This window comes from Astatotilapia calliptera, chromosome 1 (assembly GCF_964374335.1).
Source record: "Astatotilapia calliptera chromosome 1, fAstCal68.1, whole genome shotgun sequence".
In the NCBI taxonomy this organism is placed as follows: Eukaryota; Metazoa; Chordata; class Actinopteri; order Cichliformes; family Cichlidae; genus Astatotilapia; species Astatotilapia calliptera.
The window spans coordinates 3,077,284-3,093,685 of NC_137422.1; the positions used below are offsets into that span (position 1 = coordinate 3,077,284).

A 16,402-nucleotide genomic window follows, 5' to 3' on the forward strand; every position below is an offset into this window, starting at 1 on the left:
AAAAGACCGACAAGGTGGCTAGAGCCCTACTCCCCACCCCTCAACATTTTTATTTCTGGTTGTCGTCTCAATAAACAAACACAGAAGCAGCTCTTCAGTGGTGTCCTGTACAAAATGACAACAACAAGTCAGTAAGGACCCAGTACAGGCTTTAATGCAAGGACAGCGTGATGAGCCAATGCAGCGGCCCCACAGACCACACCCCACCATACCAGTATATTCACTGATATTAAATACTATTATCTTATCGAAATACAAAACATACTTTGTATTTCAACTCAAAAATAACAACACCATGTTCTGAAGAGGTTTAAGAAAAACTTGAAGAGGTTTAAAATCTAAGCTGTTTTAACAGTAGTTTATGTGATATCTTTGGGCCAAAATCAAATATAGTTAGACTTATTTGACATCATGTGCAGCAATAGTGCAATGCAATAGTTTACCATCTTGCGCCAAGGCCAGTCGGCTTTCCCGTAGTCATAAGTTATTTCTTCTCCTGGGTCAATGTCACGTAAGGCAAACAGGCAAAGATGTGGCCTTCCTTCAACTTCAACTGTTTTCATCTTACAGCTAGGCCTTCGGTGGTCATCATTCACAAGCCTTCCTAATGACTTGTCTTCAACAGAAGCATCAATGCTTGAAGAAAAAAAAAGTATCAACAGTGGAGTAAATCAACATACTGTGTGGCATGTTACATAAATAATAGATATTTGTACTAGTGTATTAAGTATAGCATAGATCCAAAATACACTGTAACATGAAATATTGTCTTACCACCAAGAGGTTCCTTTCCATTTGAAATCAAATAAGAATACTTCCACCGTATCATTGAACTTGTTTTTTTCAAGATAAGGATCTGCTTTGCAAAGTTCTCCACGGTACTCAAGAACAAATTCCCCCTGTTTGAAAAACTGCGAGGCAATTACACCACGACCTTTAAAAGAAGAAAATATTGCTCTAGTTTAAAAAAAAATGTTTCCACCAATTGTAAGACATTTTAAAACTTATGAATAAAGTTACTCTTCTTTACACAGCCTATTAAAAAACTATAACATAAACGCTTGATAAATGCAAATGACATGAGCAAGGTTATCAGTACTGAATGTCTAATTTGCATACAGGAGCGAAGTGTTACTGTTTATGCGTGCTGTAATTATCAAAATGCACAAATGACACCACTATACCTTTGCATGGGCTGATGAATTGCTCTGTTAGACCAGTCTTGTCAGTTTTCAGTTTAATATAGTGTTCTGCATCGTGTTGAGGATTAACTCTTTTTCTTCTTCTACCTGATGTTTCCATCATAATATCAAATGCAAGATTTCTTTTCTGTAAAAAGAGATTTAAATACCTAATTATTCCCTGTGTTCACCAACTCCAAATTAAAATACAGTATGCCTTTTCTTAAATGCTTATAATAAAATATAAATATTTGATAAATTATTTAAAATATTTGTTAATTACTAAAGCACACTATCAACTCTCATGATTACATTAAAGATTACACTGAAATTTAACATTTGTACTTTTTCTTGGCTTTTTTCTGTTTTATTCGATTGACTCAGTAAAGAATGTCAGGAAAGCGGGGCAGAAAAAGAGGGGGGAAGACACTGGGCAAAGGACTCGAACTCAGGCTGGTGTCAAGAAAAAAAAAAAAAAAAAAAAAAGAACTCAGGCTGGTGTCGAGGCCACCTCGAAAACAGCTAACAAATAAATGTCACCACGGGAATGCTGTTCACAAGACAGCAAAAATCAGCGATCTAGAGAAAATTGTCTTGTTATCATTCCCCCGTACATTTTAGTACGTACTCTGATTTCAATGTTAGCTCATTTGAGTTTTATCAAGGGTACACCTAGCTAGCTAACCAATATCAACATTCATCTTGAAATAACTTTCTTACATTCAGACAGAAAATACTGACATTTCTTTTTGTCGTGTAATTTCCTTTTCAGCAGAAACCTAAAGGCATGGCAATAACAAACTAAATGTCTTAAGCTACTTTTCATACCTTTAAAGCTGCTCCATGCGCTGCTGCTCTCAGACGGTCACCTCCATGACTGCGATCCAAAGCTATTGTGACCCTCCCCCACCCGCCTCTTCTTTCGCGCCTCTCCTTCGCGCCTCTCCCTTTCGCGCGCCTCCCGCCCGCCTACCGGCAGGCCCTGCCCCATCCACATATCTAAAAAAAAAAATCTGAGAAACCAACGTTTTTTGCAAAGCCTAATGGCAAGATTATGATTATGCACTTAAAGATGTTCAATCAGTCGGTTCAGTATTATTGTAATTATTAATTTAATTAATTATTATTTTAATCACTGTTTATCTTATGAAAACTTAAAAAAAACAATATATTAATCTGCAAAAATTAAATCAATTTCTAAATGAAATTTCTCAGTTTCCTTGCTTTAAAGTATAGAGGAACTAATGTTTGGGGTTTTGTACACAGTGAATAAAATTGTCAAATGAGAAAAATACGAGCTGCCTTACTATTCCACTGTTAATTTAAGTATCACTTTTACCTTTTAAATGTTCTAGTATTATAATTTTTGTTTTGTTTTGCTGGATTTTATTTCACACTATTTTCTATGTTTAAAAACAGTCTAAAATATGTAAAGACTGAAATTAGGTAATAAACACTTTATCTTAGTCTCTCCAACAAGCTCTAGATCTTCCCCAGAGAGATCCCAGTCAGTGGAATATGCTCAGGGAGGCACCCAGTAGGCATGCTGGTCATTTTGATGTGGTGGAGCAGTGTCTCTCTTTCAAGCACCCCTCAGATGACAGAGCTCTGCACAGTACCATAGACCTAGAGGAGCTAACTCTAATCACAGCTGCTTCACACTCAGCTGCAAACCACTCTAGTACACACTGAAGGTCATGGCCTTAAGAAGCCTGAAGTACCATGTCATTTGCCAAAGATGAGACCCCAAGGTTCACAAACCAGACACCATTTAATCCATGAAAACCACCAACAGAATCAGTGACAAAGGTCAGCCCAGGCAGAGTTTAACCTTCTCTGGGAACAACTTCAGCTTTGTGTCAAGAATGCAAACACAGCTCTCGCTTTGGGAATACAAAACAAATCAGGTTACCAGAGGGCTCATAATTGGTTTATTTCTCTCAATCCAATTGAAAGTTTTCTATCCTCTGTGATTGGAATTATTGTCTTGCCTGAAAATCCACACTTGTCTTTTCTTCAGATTCTTTTGAACAACTGTCCAGGTAGACTTCTCCATTCATTTTTCCTACAATTAAATAAAGTCTACCACTACCTTATGGTGTAAGACAGCCCCCTCCATAGTGTCTTAATGTACAAACTTTTCTTTTTGCATAGTGTTTTTGAGGGTGATGTGGAGAACAAATCACTCCAAAAAATGCTGTGTACAATGATATCAAAAGAGTTCACCTTTGAACATGTGCATACAGGTCAATGCAGTAGATTGGTTACTTTTTTTTATGGGAAAAACTGCTATTTGCATGTCTTGATGCATGCTCGATCATCCAGATAAGTAAAACCCAAAAGGTTGATTAAGTTCTTCTGGACGTAGCATTTTCAATGGGAGAAACATTTTATCACTCATATCCTCCCTGGTGAATTTGATGTGTTAATCCACTGAGTTAATGTGATCCATTACTTGTGGTACATCCTGAGATTTGATTTTCAGCTAGGTGTCATCCACATACCTGAACCAATGGCTTGGTGGTGTTCCAGGATAGGATAACAAAGATCTCTTTTCCACTTCTTCCATGTACAAGTTATGAACTACCTATTCTTCAGTGACTGGAACCCAAGTGAAGTAAGAGGTGTAACATTGTACAAGACCATTGTTTCATCTGCCTCCATAATGGCATCTCTCACTTTCTCGACAAGTTGTTCTGGATGTGTTCAGAGCTGCCTACCAACGGGTTGAGCATCGAAGCCAGAAAATTTGAGATGGCCATGTTGATCATACAGAAAATTGGTCTTAAATGTACGCCCTGTTCATATAAACAGTAAGCCATAGAATCAAGAATTACTTACCTGGATGTTTGAGCATGCATCAAGACAGTAATCAACGTATTAACATTATCTGTGCAAAGATGAATACTTCTGAAGTAAAACAGTGAAAAATTACAGCACTTTAAAGGAATAGAAAGCCAGGTATTTGGCACATTTTGTTACCTTTTGTGAGTAGAAATTTCTTAGGTATTGAACAGAAATGATTTAACTTTATTTACATACCTAAAAAGGTTTCCCTCTAAATTCAGAGGGGCTGTAACTTCGGCTTCTATTGCCCGATTTGTGTTGATTGACATCTCTTTTTAATTGTTTGAGCTAATAAAATCACAGTAATATGGCCATGTTCACGTCAGTCCCACCAATCAGAAGTTGCAAGGCCAAAGAAAAATGCGTGACCTCGCCCTGGTCCAATCAAATGTCTGTAACTGGGCAGAAAATTATATATTTTTTAAAAATAGTAAACATCTCCAAGGCATTGTGGGAGAAGGAAACATTCTGTAGTCCCATATAGATGTTTAAACATTGGAAACAACAAGCAAAGTCCGATTATAACGTTACTGATTATTGATCGTAAAAATATTGTGGTCTGATTTTGCGGCTGGTTCGTTGATTTTTGGTCAGAGTGTGACGAAGCTTGCAGTTCTGGAATCTGTAAGAGCTTTCTTTTCAAAACCATGTATTGTTTTATTGGTTAGCTGAGGCTCCATGCTGATGAGGCTCCACTGTGTTTGTTTACTGACATTTCATGAAATGGTGTAACTGCTTTTGTGTTTGTGTTTGGTGGTTGTAGAAATGGTAGAAATGGATAATATGAGCGTTTAGCTGAGATTCACAGGTCTCTATGGATACCATGTATGCCAGGACTTAATATTAGTGAGCTTGTCTTGCAGACGATTGAACGGGATCTAACTCCTTTGTGTCCCCAGTACCAGGTACCTTTATGCATGTTGAACTTTTTTAATCCCTGGCTCTAATGCTGCTACTCTATCAGATCATGGCAGAAGAGACGACTCTCTACAATTTACATTGGCTTCTCCTGTGATTAAATGACAGATTAAAACAGATATGTATGGGAACATATGAGTAAATTAGTGTTGTTAAAGAAAGAACAATTCTTATTTTTTTATTTTATATTTCACTTGCTGGCACAACTGCTGTAAGAAGACTCTTCAGAGATGTGCTATCAGGAAGCGGCAGTCTTTATACTTAAAATGGCAGCACAGAAGGATTTGAAAGAGAGGACTTGTAAGTGTGCATCCTTGTAATCTTAACATAGATTAGCATTATAGTGGCTCTTTTTATCAATACAGATATAAAGAGCCACATATTCATCTTGACTCAAGTATTTGTGATCAAGGAAAAAAGATTTCAGAATATGTTAGGAGATATTGGATGGTAATGATTTCTATTGATATACTGATCTTTGTTGAAATTGCAGATTTCCAGTTGCATATGATTGATTTGATTTGTGGATTTGATTGATTCAATTCAATGTTATTTATACAGCAACAATAGGGAAGGCAAGTTTATTTATATAGTACAATTAAACAACAAGGTGATTCAAAGTGCTTTAAAGAGAAATTAAAAAACAAAAACAGCATGATTTAAAATTGGTTAAAAAACAGTAGATAAAATCAGAACACTAGATAAAATCAGTAGTTAAAATATAAGTTTTGAAATTTAAGCTTAAAAGTGTGGATTTGGTGCTTTATTCAAATGCAGCTGAGAATAGGTGAGTCTTCAATCTGGATTTAAATAAACTGAGTGTTTCAGCTGATCTGAGGCTTTCTGGGAGTTTGTTCCAGATATATGGAGCATAAAAGCTGAATGCAGCTTCTCTGTGTCTGGTTCTGACTCTGGGAACTGATAAAAAAACGGATCCAGATGACCTGAGGCATCTGGAAGGTTCATACATTCAGGTCCAGACCAAAAAGGCTAGGCAGCGCCTGTATCACCTACGACAACTGAGGAAGTTCAGGGTCTCTCCAAAGATCCTCAGGATTTTCTATACAGGCGCTGTGGAGAGCATCCTCACACAGAACATGACATCGTGGTTCGGGAACAGCTGTGTGAAGGACCAAAAAGCTCTCCAGAGAGTGATCCGTACAGCAGAACGCTGCTGCAGGATTGCTCTCCCCCCGCTTCAGGACACCTACACCAGGAGATGCCGGACTAGAGCAGCGCAGATACTGAAGGACCCGTCCCATCCTGGCAACAAACTGTTCCAACTTCTGCAATCTGGTAGAAGGTTCCGCATCATCCGGGCAAGGACAGAGAGACTCAAGAGGAGCTTCTATCCCCAAGCCATCCATGCCCTAAACACACACACCCGCCCTCTCACATCATCTATAATTGACTGAGACAGGACTCTTCCAGACACTAAACCAAGGCACAATGTACATTCCAAATTCCTTTAATTTTAAATATATTTATATTGTCTATCCTGTAAAATAGTCAGATGTCTATTCATATTAATGTACAGAATTCACCTGCTTGCTGCTACTACTGCACATTCACCCAGTGTATATACTATATATATATATATATATATATAATGTTCTTCCTCTACACCCCCCCAAATATTTGCACATGTCGAGGAGCGTGTCAGGCTACATTTCACTGTGTGTTATACTTGTATAACTATGCATGTGACAAATAAAGAACCTTGAACCTTGAATACTGGGTCAGGAGGTCAATAGACTAATAGACTCCAATTTGTTCACGTGAATGGAGAGTCGTCTTCACACACTGAGGTTAAATATGGAGTTCCATGGGGTTCAGTGCTAGGACCAATTCTGTTTACATTATACATGCTTCCCTTAGGCAGCATCATCAGAAGACATAGCATACATTTTCACTGCTATGCTGATGAAACCCAACTTTATCTATCCATGAAGCCAGATAACACACACCAATTAGTTAAACTGCAGGAATGTCTTAAAGACATAAAGACCTGGATGGCCGCTAACTTTCTGCTTCTTAATTCAGATCAAACAAAGGTTATTGTACTCGGCCCTGAAAATCTTAGAAATATGGTATCTAAGCAGATTCTTACTCTGGATGGCATTACCTTGGCCTCCAGTAACAGTGTGAGGAACATTGGAGTCATTTTTGACCAGAATATGTCTTTCAACGGACATATTAAACAAATATGTAAGACTGCTTTCTTCCATTTGTGCAACATCTCTAAAATTAGAAATATCCTGTCTCTGTTAGGATGCCTGGGTCGTTGACCCATGGTTTTGAGTTTATTATATTATTTATCATTTCTAGTCTTTGGTTTCTTTGAGTTCTGCCTTATGGTTTACATCTCTGTGTTCTCTAGTTGCTGTCTCCCCTGTCAGCTGTATTCCCTTGTCAAGTTCGCGTCTCTGTGTTATGTTTCCTGTTTTACTTTGAAAGTCTGTGTCATGTAAATGCGTCTGGTTTTGCTTCCTTTGTCTTGTTAGGCCTGATTTGCCCCAGCTGTGTTTCCCTCCTGTTACCCATTCCCTGATTGCTCCCTCTGTGTATTTAAGCCCTGTATTTCTCTGTGTTGTGATCTACCCTTTTGCCATGCTGTGAGTTGGCCCAGGTAAGTTTGTTTTGATATATCCAGTTATGTTACATTTGAGTTTAGCATTAAAGCTGTTTTGAGTCCAAGTTTTGCCTCAGTGTCTGCACCTTGGGTCCTTTTCCAGCCTGCACAAAGCCATTTCATAACAGTCTCAGAATGACGCTGAAAAACGAGTTCATGCATTTATTACTTCCAGGCTGGATGACTGTAATTCATTATTATCAGGAAGTCCTAAAAACTCCCTGAAAAGCCTTCAGCTAATCCAAAATGCTGCAGCAAGAATACTGACAGGGACTAGAAAGAGAGCAGATTTCTCCTGCTTTGGCTTCCCTTCATGGACTTCCTATTAAATCCAGAGTTCAAAATCCTGCTCCTCACACACAAGTTCTTAAATAATCAGGCCTTATCTTAATGACCTTATAATACTAGATCACCCCATTAGCGCAATTTGCTCTCACACTGCAGACTTGTTGTTCCTAGAGTATTTAAAAGTAGAATGGGAGGGAGAGCCTTCAGTTTTCAGGCCCCTCTTCTGTGGAACCAGCTTCCAGTTTGGATTTGGGAGACAGACACTCTCTACTTTCAAGATTAGGCTTCAAACTTTCCTTTTTGCTAAAGCATATAGTTAGGGCTGGATCAGGTGACCCTGAATCCTCTCTTAGTTATGCTGCAATAGACGTAGGGCGCTGGGGGATTCCAATGATGCATTGACTATTTCTTCTTCAGTCACTGTCTTCACTCACTATGTGCTAATAGGTGTGTGAATCATACTTTAATTTCTGGCTCTCTTCCACAACATGTCTTTATCCTGTCTTCTCTCAATGCGTCACAGAAGATGGCCCCACCCCTGGAAAGTGGATGAGCAACTGTCATTTTGCAGTCGGGTCACTTTTTGTGGAGAAATAAATAAAACAATATAATAGGAAAATAAGGATGCTAAGTATATTGATTTCATGACAACTAAACTTTGTGGTGCCCGAATTTATGCACCTGCTTGATTTTTGTTTAAACAATTATTGCACACTTTTTGTAAATCCAGTAAACTTCTTTTCACTTCTGGAATATCACTGTCTCCTATATGATATACACTCAACAAAAATATAAACGCAACACCTTTGTTACTGCTCCCATTCCCCATGGGATGGACGTAGAGACCTAAAATTCATCCCAGATACACAATATAACCATCCCTCCCAAACAGTCGTCACAAATCAGTCCAAATGTGTGGTAGTGGGCACATCTGCTATATTGAGATAATCCATCCCACCTCACAGGTGTGCCACATCAGGATGCTGATCTGACATCATGAGTAGTGCACAGGTGTACCTCAGACTGCCCACAACAAAAGGCCACCCTGGAATGTGCAGTTTTGTCTCACAGCAAAATGCCACAGATGCAATGAGGGAGCGTGCAATTGGCATGCTGACAGCAGGAATGTCAACCAGATCTGTCGCCCGTGCATTGAATGTTAATTTCTCAACCATAAGCCGTCTCCACAATAAAGCTGACTTTGAATTTAACTTGAGTCAAGCTCTGGACATATCTCTAAGGCCCAGTCAACCATGCTACAGAAGCTAATCTTTCCCGCTTGTATCCAGGATATAATTTTTTTTCTGTCATGATCCATATGTAATGACCATTGTCTTACAGTTTTTGATCAGCTCTTAAAGAGACTTCGGTGAGAATTAAGTTTTATGCCATATGATTGTGACTTTTTATGCTTTTTAGGCAGTATTTTACATACTGCCTAAAAGGTATTAACATTGAAATTTAGCTCAGCTGTTTCACCAAATTTTGGATCCCTGCACCATTCAACAGAAATTCAAGAAACATCTTAAATATGTTGCAATACAAGTATCAAGAATTTAGAGTAATTTATGTCAAGCTGCAGTTCAGAAAGCAAATATGAACCTAAAGTGCTCCATTACTTCATGCATCTGCTTCACATCATGCCAAATAATTCTTTAAAAAATATTAAAACTATTTATATCATAATTACGTGAAATATGACTCTTTTGTATTTTCTAGTGTCTTCTTTACCCTTTTGAAAATATAATCTACTAAATAGTCGACTGATTTCTATTATTTAGTCAAGAGAACAAATGTTTGTTTATATAAAACCATTCATACAAAAGAATGTTGAATAAGATTTTCAACAAAGATCAGTATATTAAAAGAAATCTTACACTATAATAATATAAGGGTTAGGGAGAGGTAATACACACACAAAAAAATCCAAGAAATGTCACTTTTGGGGACAGTGGAAATTCTTGCAATTTCACACACTTCCACTAGGGGCAACATAGAGTTATACACAGATTGCAAAAATTTTTGGGGGCAATGTCATACACATACACAAAAAATCTAAAAAATGTCACTTTTGGGGTCAGGTGAGATTTTTGGATTAAAATATGTTTTAGAACATGCTGAACGTTGTTAGAGGTAAATCTAATTGGGGACGGTGGTTTTGGTCCCCAAAGGGAGAGGTGTCCCCAATTGACTGGTGTGTGAGCTGATAGAAGTCCCCAATTTTGACACAAGCAAACTCACACACACACACACACACACACACACACACACACACACACACACACACACACTAAGCCAGATATGTGAAGTGCACCAACTGCATACATACAAACTTGCATACATTAGCAAAGTGCCTCCAGGCAACCATAGCAACGGTTGCCATAGTTGCTGTAGGAAGCCAGAGTGGTTCCAGGGGAACCAGTGATACATATTTTTCAGTCCAGTAAAATGAAGCCGATGTGAAAGCACCAAAAACTGCAATTCCTCAAATGGCCACATGATGCTTACTTGAAAAGTGAGTCAAGCCCCCTGTTGCACTTTTTTAAACCGTTAATACTCCAAATACAAATCGACACTTCTGTCCTTTCTTGTTGACACCAAAAATATCAATTAAACAGTTACCTGTTGGTTCTAGTAGGTTAAGCAGCCTCCCACTACTAGCCAGCGCTGCAGCCACGGTACATGGCTTCACTACCCTTTCTATGTGAAAGGATAGGTCATAATTTAGGGGAGTTGAGAAATACTCTGGTTACCTATTGATTTTTGATTTAGTTGTATAACCCAGTGGTCCCCAACCCCCGGGCCATGGACCGGTACCGGTCCGTGGGTCGTTTGGTACCAGGGCGCGAGAGTTGAGGCTCGGGTATGAAATTTATGGTTTACAGGTTTTTTATCGTTAACTGGGTTTCCCTGGGTCTTTTCTCGTGTTGTAGTTGTGCGTCTTATTTTGAAAGAAATATTTACACATTACCATAGCGACCAGAGAGCATTAAGGGGCAGAGAGGAGGATGTTACTCTCAGTGTTGTTGGCGCATTTCAGGAGGACGCTGCTAATAAAGTTACACAATTACACAGTGAATTTGTATTTATTATTAAATTTATAAAACACCACAGTTTTGGTTTTGGTCGTATCGTTTTATTTTGTTGTATTTATCTGCGAATATGTCTGACATATAACCGGTCTGTGGCGCAAAAAAGGTTGTGCTCCACTTTCGTTAACCAACCTTACTGATAACTTAGCAATGCAGCATCTTATCACATGGAACAGCCATAGTAAACTGTAATTTTACAGCTGTATAAAAATTATGGTTTAATGGCGATTTCAATCTATTTCAATAGGAGCATCATGCAGGTGTAAAATGACAGTAATGGCTTTTGTATGTTGTCATTAAAGAGATCAAACCCCAGTCCCGGCGTGTTGCAGAATTAATCAGCAAAATACTGAAATTTAAATCTTTGTGAGTTATTTTTCGACCCCCAACCTTCATGTCTGTCAGCCTAGATCAGGTGAAAAGAAAAAACATGAAAATTAAAGTGTGTGTTTTTCAAATACAAACAGCCCATCACTTCAGTGTCCTGAAGAGGCTCACCTTGGTTGGCGCTGTGAAGGTGCAGCCCGTCTGGCCTCCTCCCCCAGCCGGCTGAGGGAGGGTGACCGGCTCCTTGCACCTCTCCCCATGGTCCGAACCACCACATTTCCATTGGGGCTGCCGCTGGGCATCTGCTGGAGCAGCTGGGGTGACAGGCTGCGATGTAATGCTGAGGAGCCAGGCTGTGAGTGACCCTGCTGGGGCGCCCGGTGTGATTGGTGCTGGGCGTGTTGGTGCTGCTGCAGATGGGGGGCCCAGTTGCCAGGAGAACCGTGCTGCTGCTGCTGGTACTGACTGACTGTTAGGTTGTTATCGCTGTTGGAGCGCAGAAGGACCCGTGGCGCTGATAACGAAGAGGCCGACTGGCCGTTTCCACTGCCGTCGCCAGAAGATGGACCCCTTCTGCGTTTGGAGTAGGCTGGAGCCTCACGGAAAGGCACTGCAAAGAAACGAGGAGGGAAAAGTCTCATTTCAAGCAGATGCTGAAGAGAGTGTTTTGGACTGAGAGACAATACTGTTGAAAGTCAGCCAAATAGGATCAGAAATGTGAAATCTAAAAAGAAAGACAAACGCTTACTAGATGGCTTCATTTTTTTAGAATGAAAATAACATATTAGACAGACAAACAAGAAAGGTACATGTATGTTTGAAAAGAAGTGTTTATAGGAACTGCAGCAAAACCTTCGAGCTACCTCAAACAGGTACTGCATCACGCACGTCCCTAAAACTCCTTCCCAGTGGTAGTCTGTTTGAGCTTTACATGTTTCAGTTTATCCCATGTCAGTGCCACTGCTGCACTGCTGATGCTTAAACCCCTATAACAGCGGTCCCCAGCCTTTTTTGCGCCACGGACCGGTTTATGCCCGACAATATTTTCACGGACCGGCCTTTAAGGTGTCGCGGATAAATACAACAAAATAAAACCAGTACCGGTACCGAAAAAAAGAAAATTTATTCATAACGCGTGAAAGACCCAGGAAAACCAAGTAAACGATAAAAACGATAACAAAATAATGCTGAAAACCGATAAAAACCCTGAAAACCAAACATTTCACAGCTGAGCCTCAACTCTCGCAGCCCGGTACCAAACGACTCACGGACCGGTCTGAGGCCCGGGGGTTGGGGACCGCTGCCCTATAACACCTGGAGGTTGGTGTGATAGTGCAATATAAGTCATTCGAATGTGAATTACCTTGTCTGATCTGGAGTTGTCACTGAGTTCATTTTTCACCTGTGTGTGGACAGCTATCTGCAGCACATCAGTAACCTTGAGGTCACCCTCATTCTTAAAAAAGTGCCAACGTGACCCTGGATATGGTTCATTCTTTGAAACTCTAGTATTGTGTAACCTTTTGTTGACACATGGGATCACATCAGACGGCAGTGACCAAACCATGATATTGTGGCTCCTTATATTAAACTCGACTGAAAGGGATTTACTGCCCAAGCTCAGAGTTAATGGTGCAGGCTGAACTACATAGTTTGTATCAAAAGAAATCGATTTCTATATGTTTGCAGCTTTAAGGAGCTCTTACAGTATGCCCATTTAGAAATACCGCACAGAGAGCCAAATAACTTTGGAAGGGCTCAACCTCTGGACCTCTCTGGTGTTGGATTTTGGAGGTTTTGTGTCACTCTTCTTCACATAAATGATCCACTTTATTGTATTTATTTTGAACCTCTTAATCCTAGATGGGCTACCAGTGTCCTTAAGATAGGTCTCCTCTTGTTGTATTGCTTAGTGCTTAAGTATTTATTAGATTACATTCTGGTCTATCTGACATTCATCATGTACAGTATGTAGGTAGCATCTCTACATTTTCATGTATGAAACATAAAAGGAATCATCCCATGATTGATTCAGACGTCTCATTAATGACACAAAGAACCAGCAGTCAAATAGAAACTTTACCTTTATCGCAAATTTGACAGCATTAAGCTTAAACAACAAATCCATATAATCACAGAAGTCCCCAGATTAAAAACATAGAACTTTCACTTTATATGAATATTTTAAAGAAAAGTTTTAAGCTCATGTGAATACAAATATTTAGAGGAAGAGGCTATTAAGAATGATAATTACAACAGTTAATCTTTCAGTTTTTACAGTAAGGTAAATGTTAATATCCCGATAAATGTGGGTATCCTGCTAATGCTTATTGGCTGATTGAGGAAAAAGTAGCAGAAAGTATATAAGTATGAGAAAAGCTAATAAACCCTATGGTTGCAGGCTCATCTTTGCCGTTTGGCTCTGAATTTCTATATTAAACTGTACAATCAAAACATAATCCTGCATTTGCATCTGTGATGGACAGGCAATGTATTCTAAAGCATCGTGCTGTGCAATCACAGTGTGTATGTGAACATTAAATAGGGCTATTAAGTCTGAATTGCATCCATGGGTCTGCTGACATTCTGATTCTTATTAATCCTCTCCAGCTGAGCGCATGCTGTACAATTTGGGGAAGAAAAGGGGCAATTACGCTTCTTGCCATTGTTGCATTTTATTCTGTGCTGATCTTGCACTTGGCTGGTCACACTTTGTTTTAGTGGTTCTCTTGACCATAAGAAAGCTTCATTTGTACTAACATATATGCAACGTCTCTGTTCAGCACGGCTGTAGAAAAGAACCTTTGCACTGAACTTTTTTGTGTGATTTCCTTCCTCTTTGGAGCTAAAACAGCCCATCCAAACACATGAGATATCAGTGGAAAGCCCAGGATGTCCTCTATTAAATACATCAGGGCTTAGTTGGGTAGCTCAGATAAGTCAAAAGATATAGACCCAAAACAAACATCCGTTAGAGAGCACATAAATGAATAGGCTGGTTCTCGGTAATGAGATCTGGGGGTGGTTGGCTTGGGCTTCTTGTATTTTCTCCTATGATACCATATACTACTGTATAAGTTCAACCAGGTCCTGTAAAATGGCTATTCGTCTTAAGAAAACATAGAATAAAGCTTTGGAAGATGTTTTGACGGTAAAAACTGTTTCTAAAAATGCAACGCAGTCAATGAGATAAAGCAAAAAATGAAGTGTGAAAGATAAAAGATTATAAACCTTCAGTATGCTGTGCTAGTAACTAGGAGCGTACCAGCTATGGTTTTCTCTGTCAGTCTTATTAGACCTGATGGAAGCACTGAGCAGCTCCAACATTCATTCATTGCAATGTTCGGTGGTACACCCAACCCTGGGTCCTGCCATTCATTAGAATGTTACCACATAAAGTCCTCAGACCCCAACAGTCCAGTCTGCATGCTTCACTGTTGGTTTGGTAGGAGTCGGGGAAACTACACAAAATCAGAGAGGTGCTTTTATTTTTTATACATAATTTTCTTTGGCAAATTACACAGATCGTCCAAGTTCATACATTTCAAATATTAAGTTTAGGTTTTATAACCTAAACTGCAACTGATCTGCATCCGATTTACTGGTACACAACTCCACTACTCTCATCTTTGTGTTTTAGTGACTGCTAAACAGTAAGTTGCAGCACTTCCTTTCTCAGGTCTTTTTCATTGCTTCGTTAGAGCAACAGACAGCACCACTGCCTTGGAAGCAGCTGCTGATGGAAGTTCTGATTCTGGTGTCTCTGTGACCTGCAAAGCAGCCAAACCTGCAGAAAGTGGAGAAATAGATCACGTGGCAGCATGTGGAACTGACTGAGGCTGCAGAGCAGAGCAAAGACTACAGTCATCAGTAGGTGAAGCTGAATTACCGCTGCATGAAGAGAAAGTCACGAGAGAGTGAGCTGATTACTATTTACTCGTCATAAAGCACTTAGAAATGACCTTTCATGCAGAGGACCACATAAACTGTATTTTACTCATTTAGTCCCGCTCAGTGTTAACCCTGAGTCCAACGTCACCACTAACCCTGTCACACTGTCTGTTTTGTTTTAATGAAATTGTTCTCCAAGTCTTTGCAATCAGGGAACAAAGAAAATAATCACTAATCTAAGCAATCCATATCTTGAGCATGATGGAGAGAACATACAGTCCACCAAGAAGATCAGCTGTGCACAAACACTGAACCAAACCCGATAGCCATGACCTCCACTCTAAGCCGCTCTTCCTCTGACCGTCAGTACATGATAGTCCACTGCACTGTCTCACTAAAGCAGCAATCGAAGTTGGCCTTGATTTCCCCCATGGATTCTTTACTCCACACACTGTGAGATGAGAGCCTACAGCTGCCATCGCCAACTCTCCTCGCAATTATGGTGGTGCAGGGAAAGCCGAACAGAACAGGCCCGCAGCCATTTCAATAAGCATCTCCTGATTTGGAGATGATTAACACGGTGGTGCTAAGGAGGCACTGTGGCCTGTTAGCTGTACTGTAGCTTCGTGCTCAGCACTTCCCAACAGCCTGAACATCTGAAGGGGGATTCACTGAGTCATTATCACTTTCCAGGACTAATATCTCAGACCTCTCTCTCTTTCTACAACAGACGTGTTGATGAAGAGATGCTATCGTCTAATAATCTAGCACATTTAGGAGCCACTGGGCTATCTGTGTGTGCCCCTGAGGTGTGTGTGGCCTCCTAGCTGCTGAGGCTGGTATTAACTTCTAAGCACGCACACAAATATGCGTTCATCCCAACTAACCTTGCAACATCTACCAGAAAAGGAAGTGGTAAGTTAGCTATGTGCTAAATAAGCAACAATTCAGAAACTAAGACCTTTAAATCAACTCTCCCACAATTCTTATCTTATAAAATTCCCTTTTTGGTATCTCATACAGGCAAAAGCTTCATTTAAACCTAAACCTAACCAGGCCACTGGACGCTGGAGGTCAAGCAAGCATCTTATGTAATACTTCTAAAAGTGGAATCTATGTAGGTGAAAGCTCTTCATGCATATCAAACAAATGAGAGTTTAGAAGCCCTCAGCCAAGCTAAATAATGTTTTAGACTTTGTGCTAAGACACCAAGTAGTTAGATGGAT

At 39.8% G+C, this 16,402-nt stretch overlaps 1 protein-coding gene across 1 annotated transcript in view; it reads right to left on the reverse strand.

The window, feature by feature from the left end:
* Positions 1-16,402, reverse strand: part of shank2b (SH3 and multiple ankyrin repeat domains 2b) — a 334,629-nt gene that overhangs the window by 135,709 nt on the left and 182,518 nt on the right. Inside the window, exon 11 of the mRNA XM_026194263.2 lies at positions 11,457-11,895. Coding sequence (XP_026050048.2) covers positions 11,457-11,895 — 439 coding nt within the window. The remainder of the gene's footprint in view (positions 1-11,456; positions 11,896-16,402) is intronic.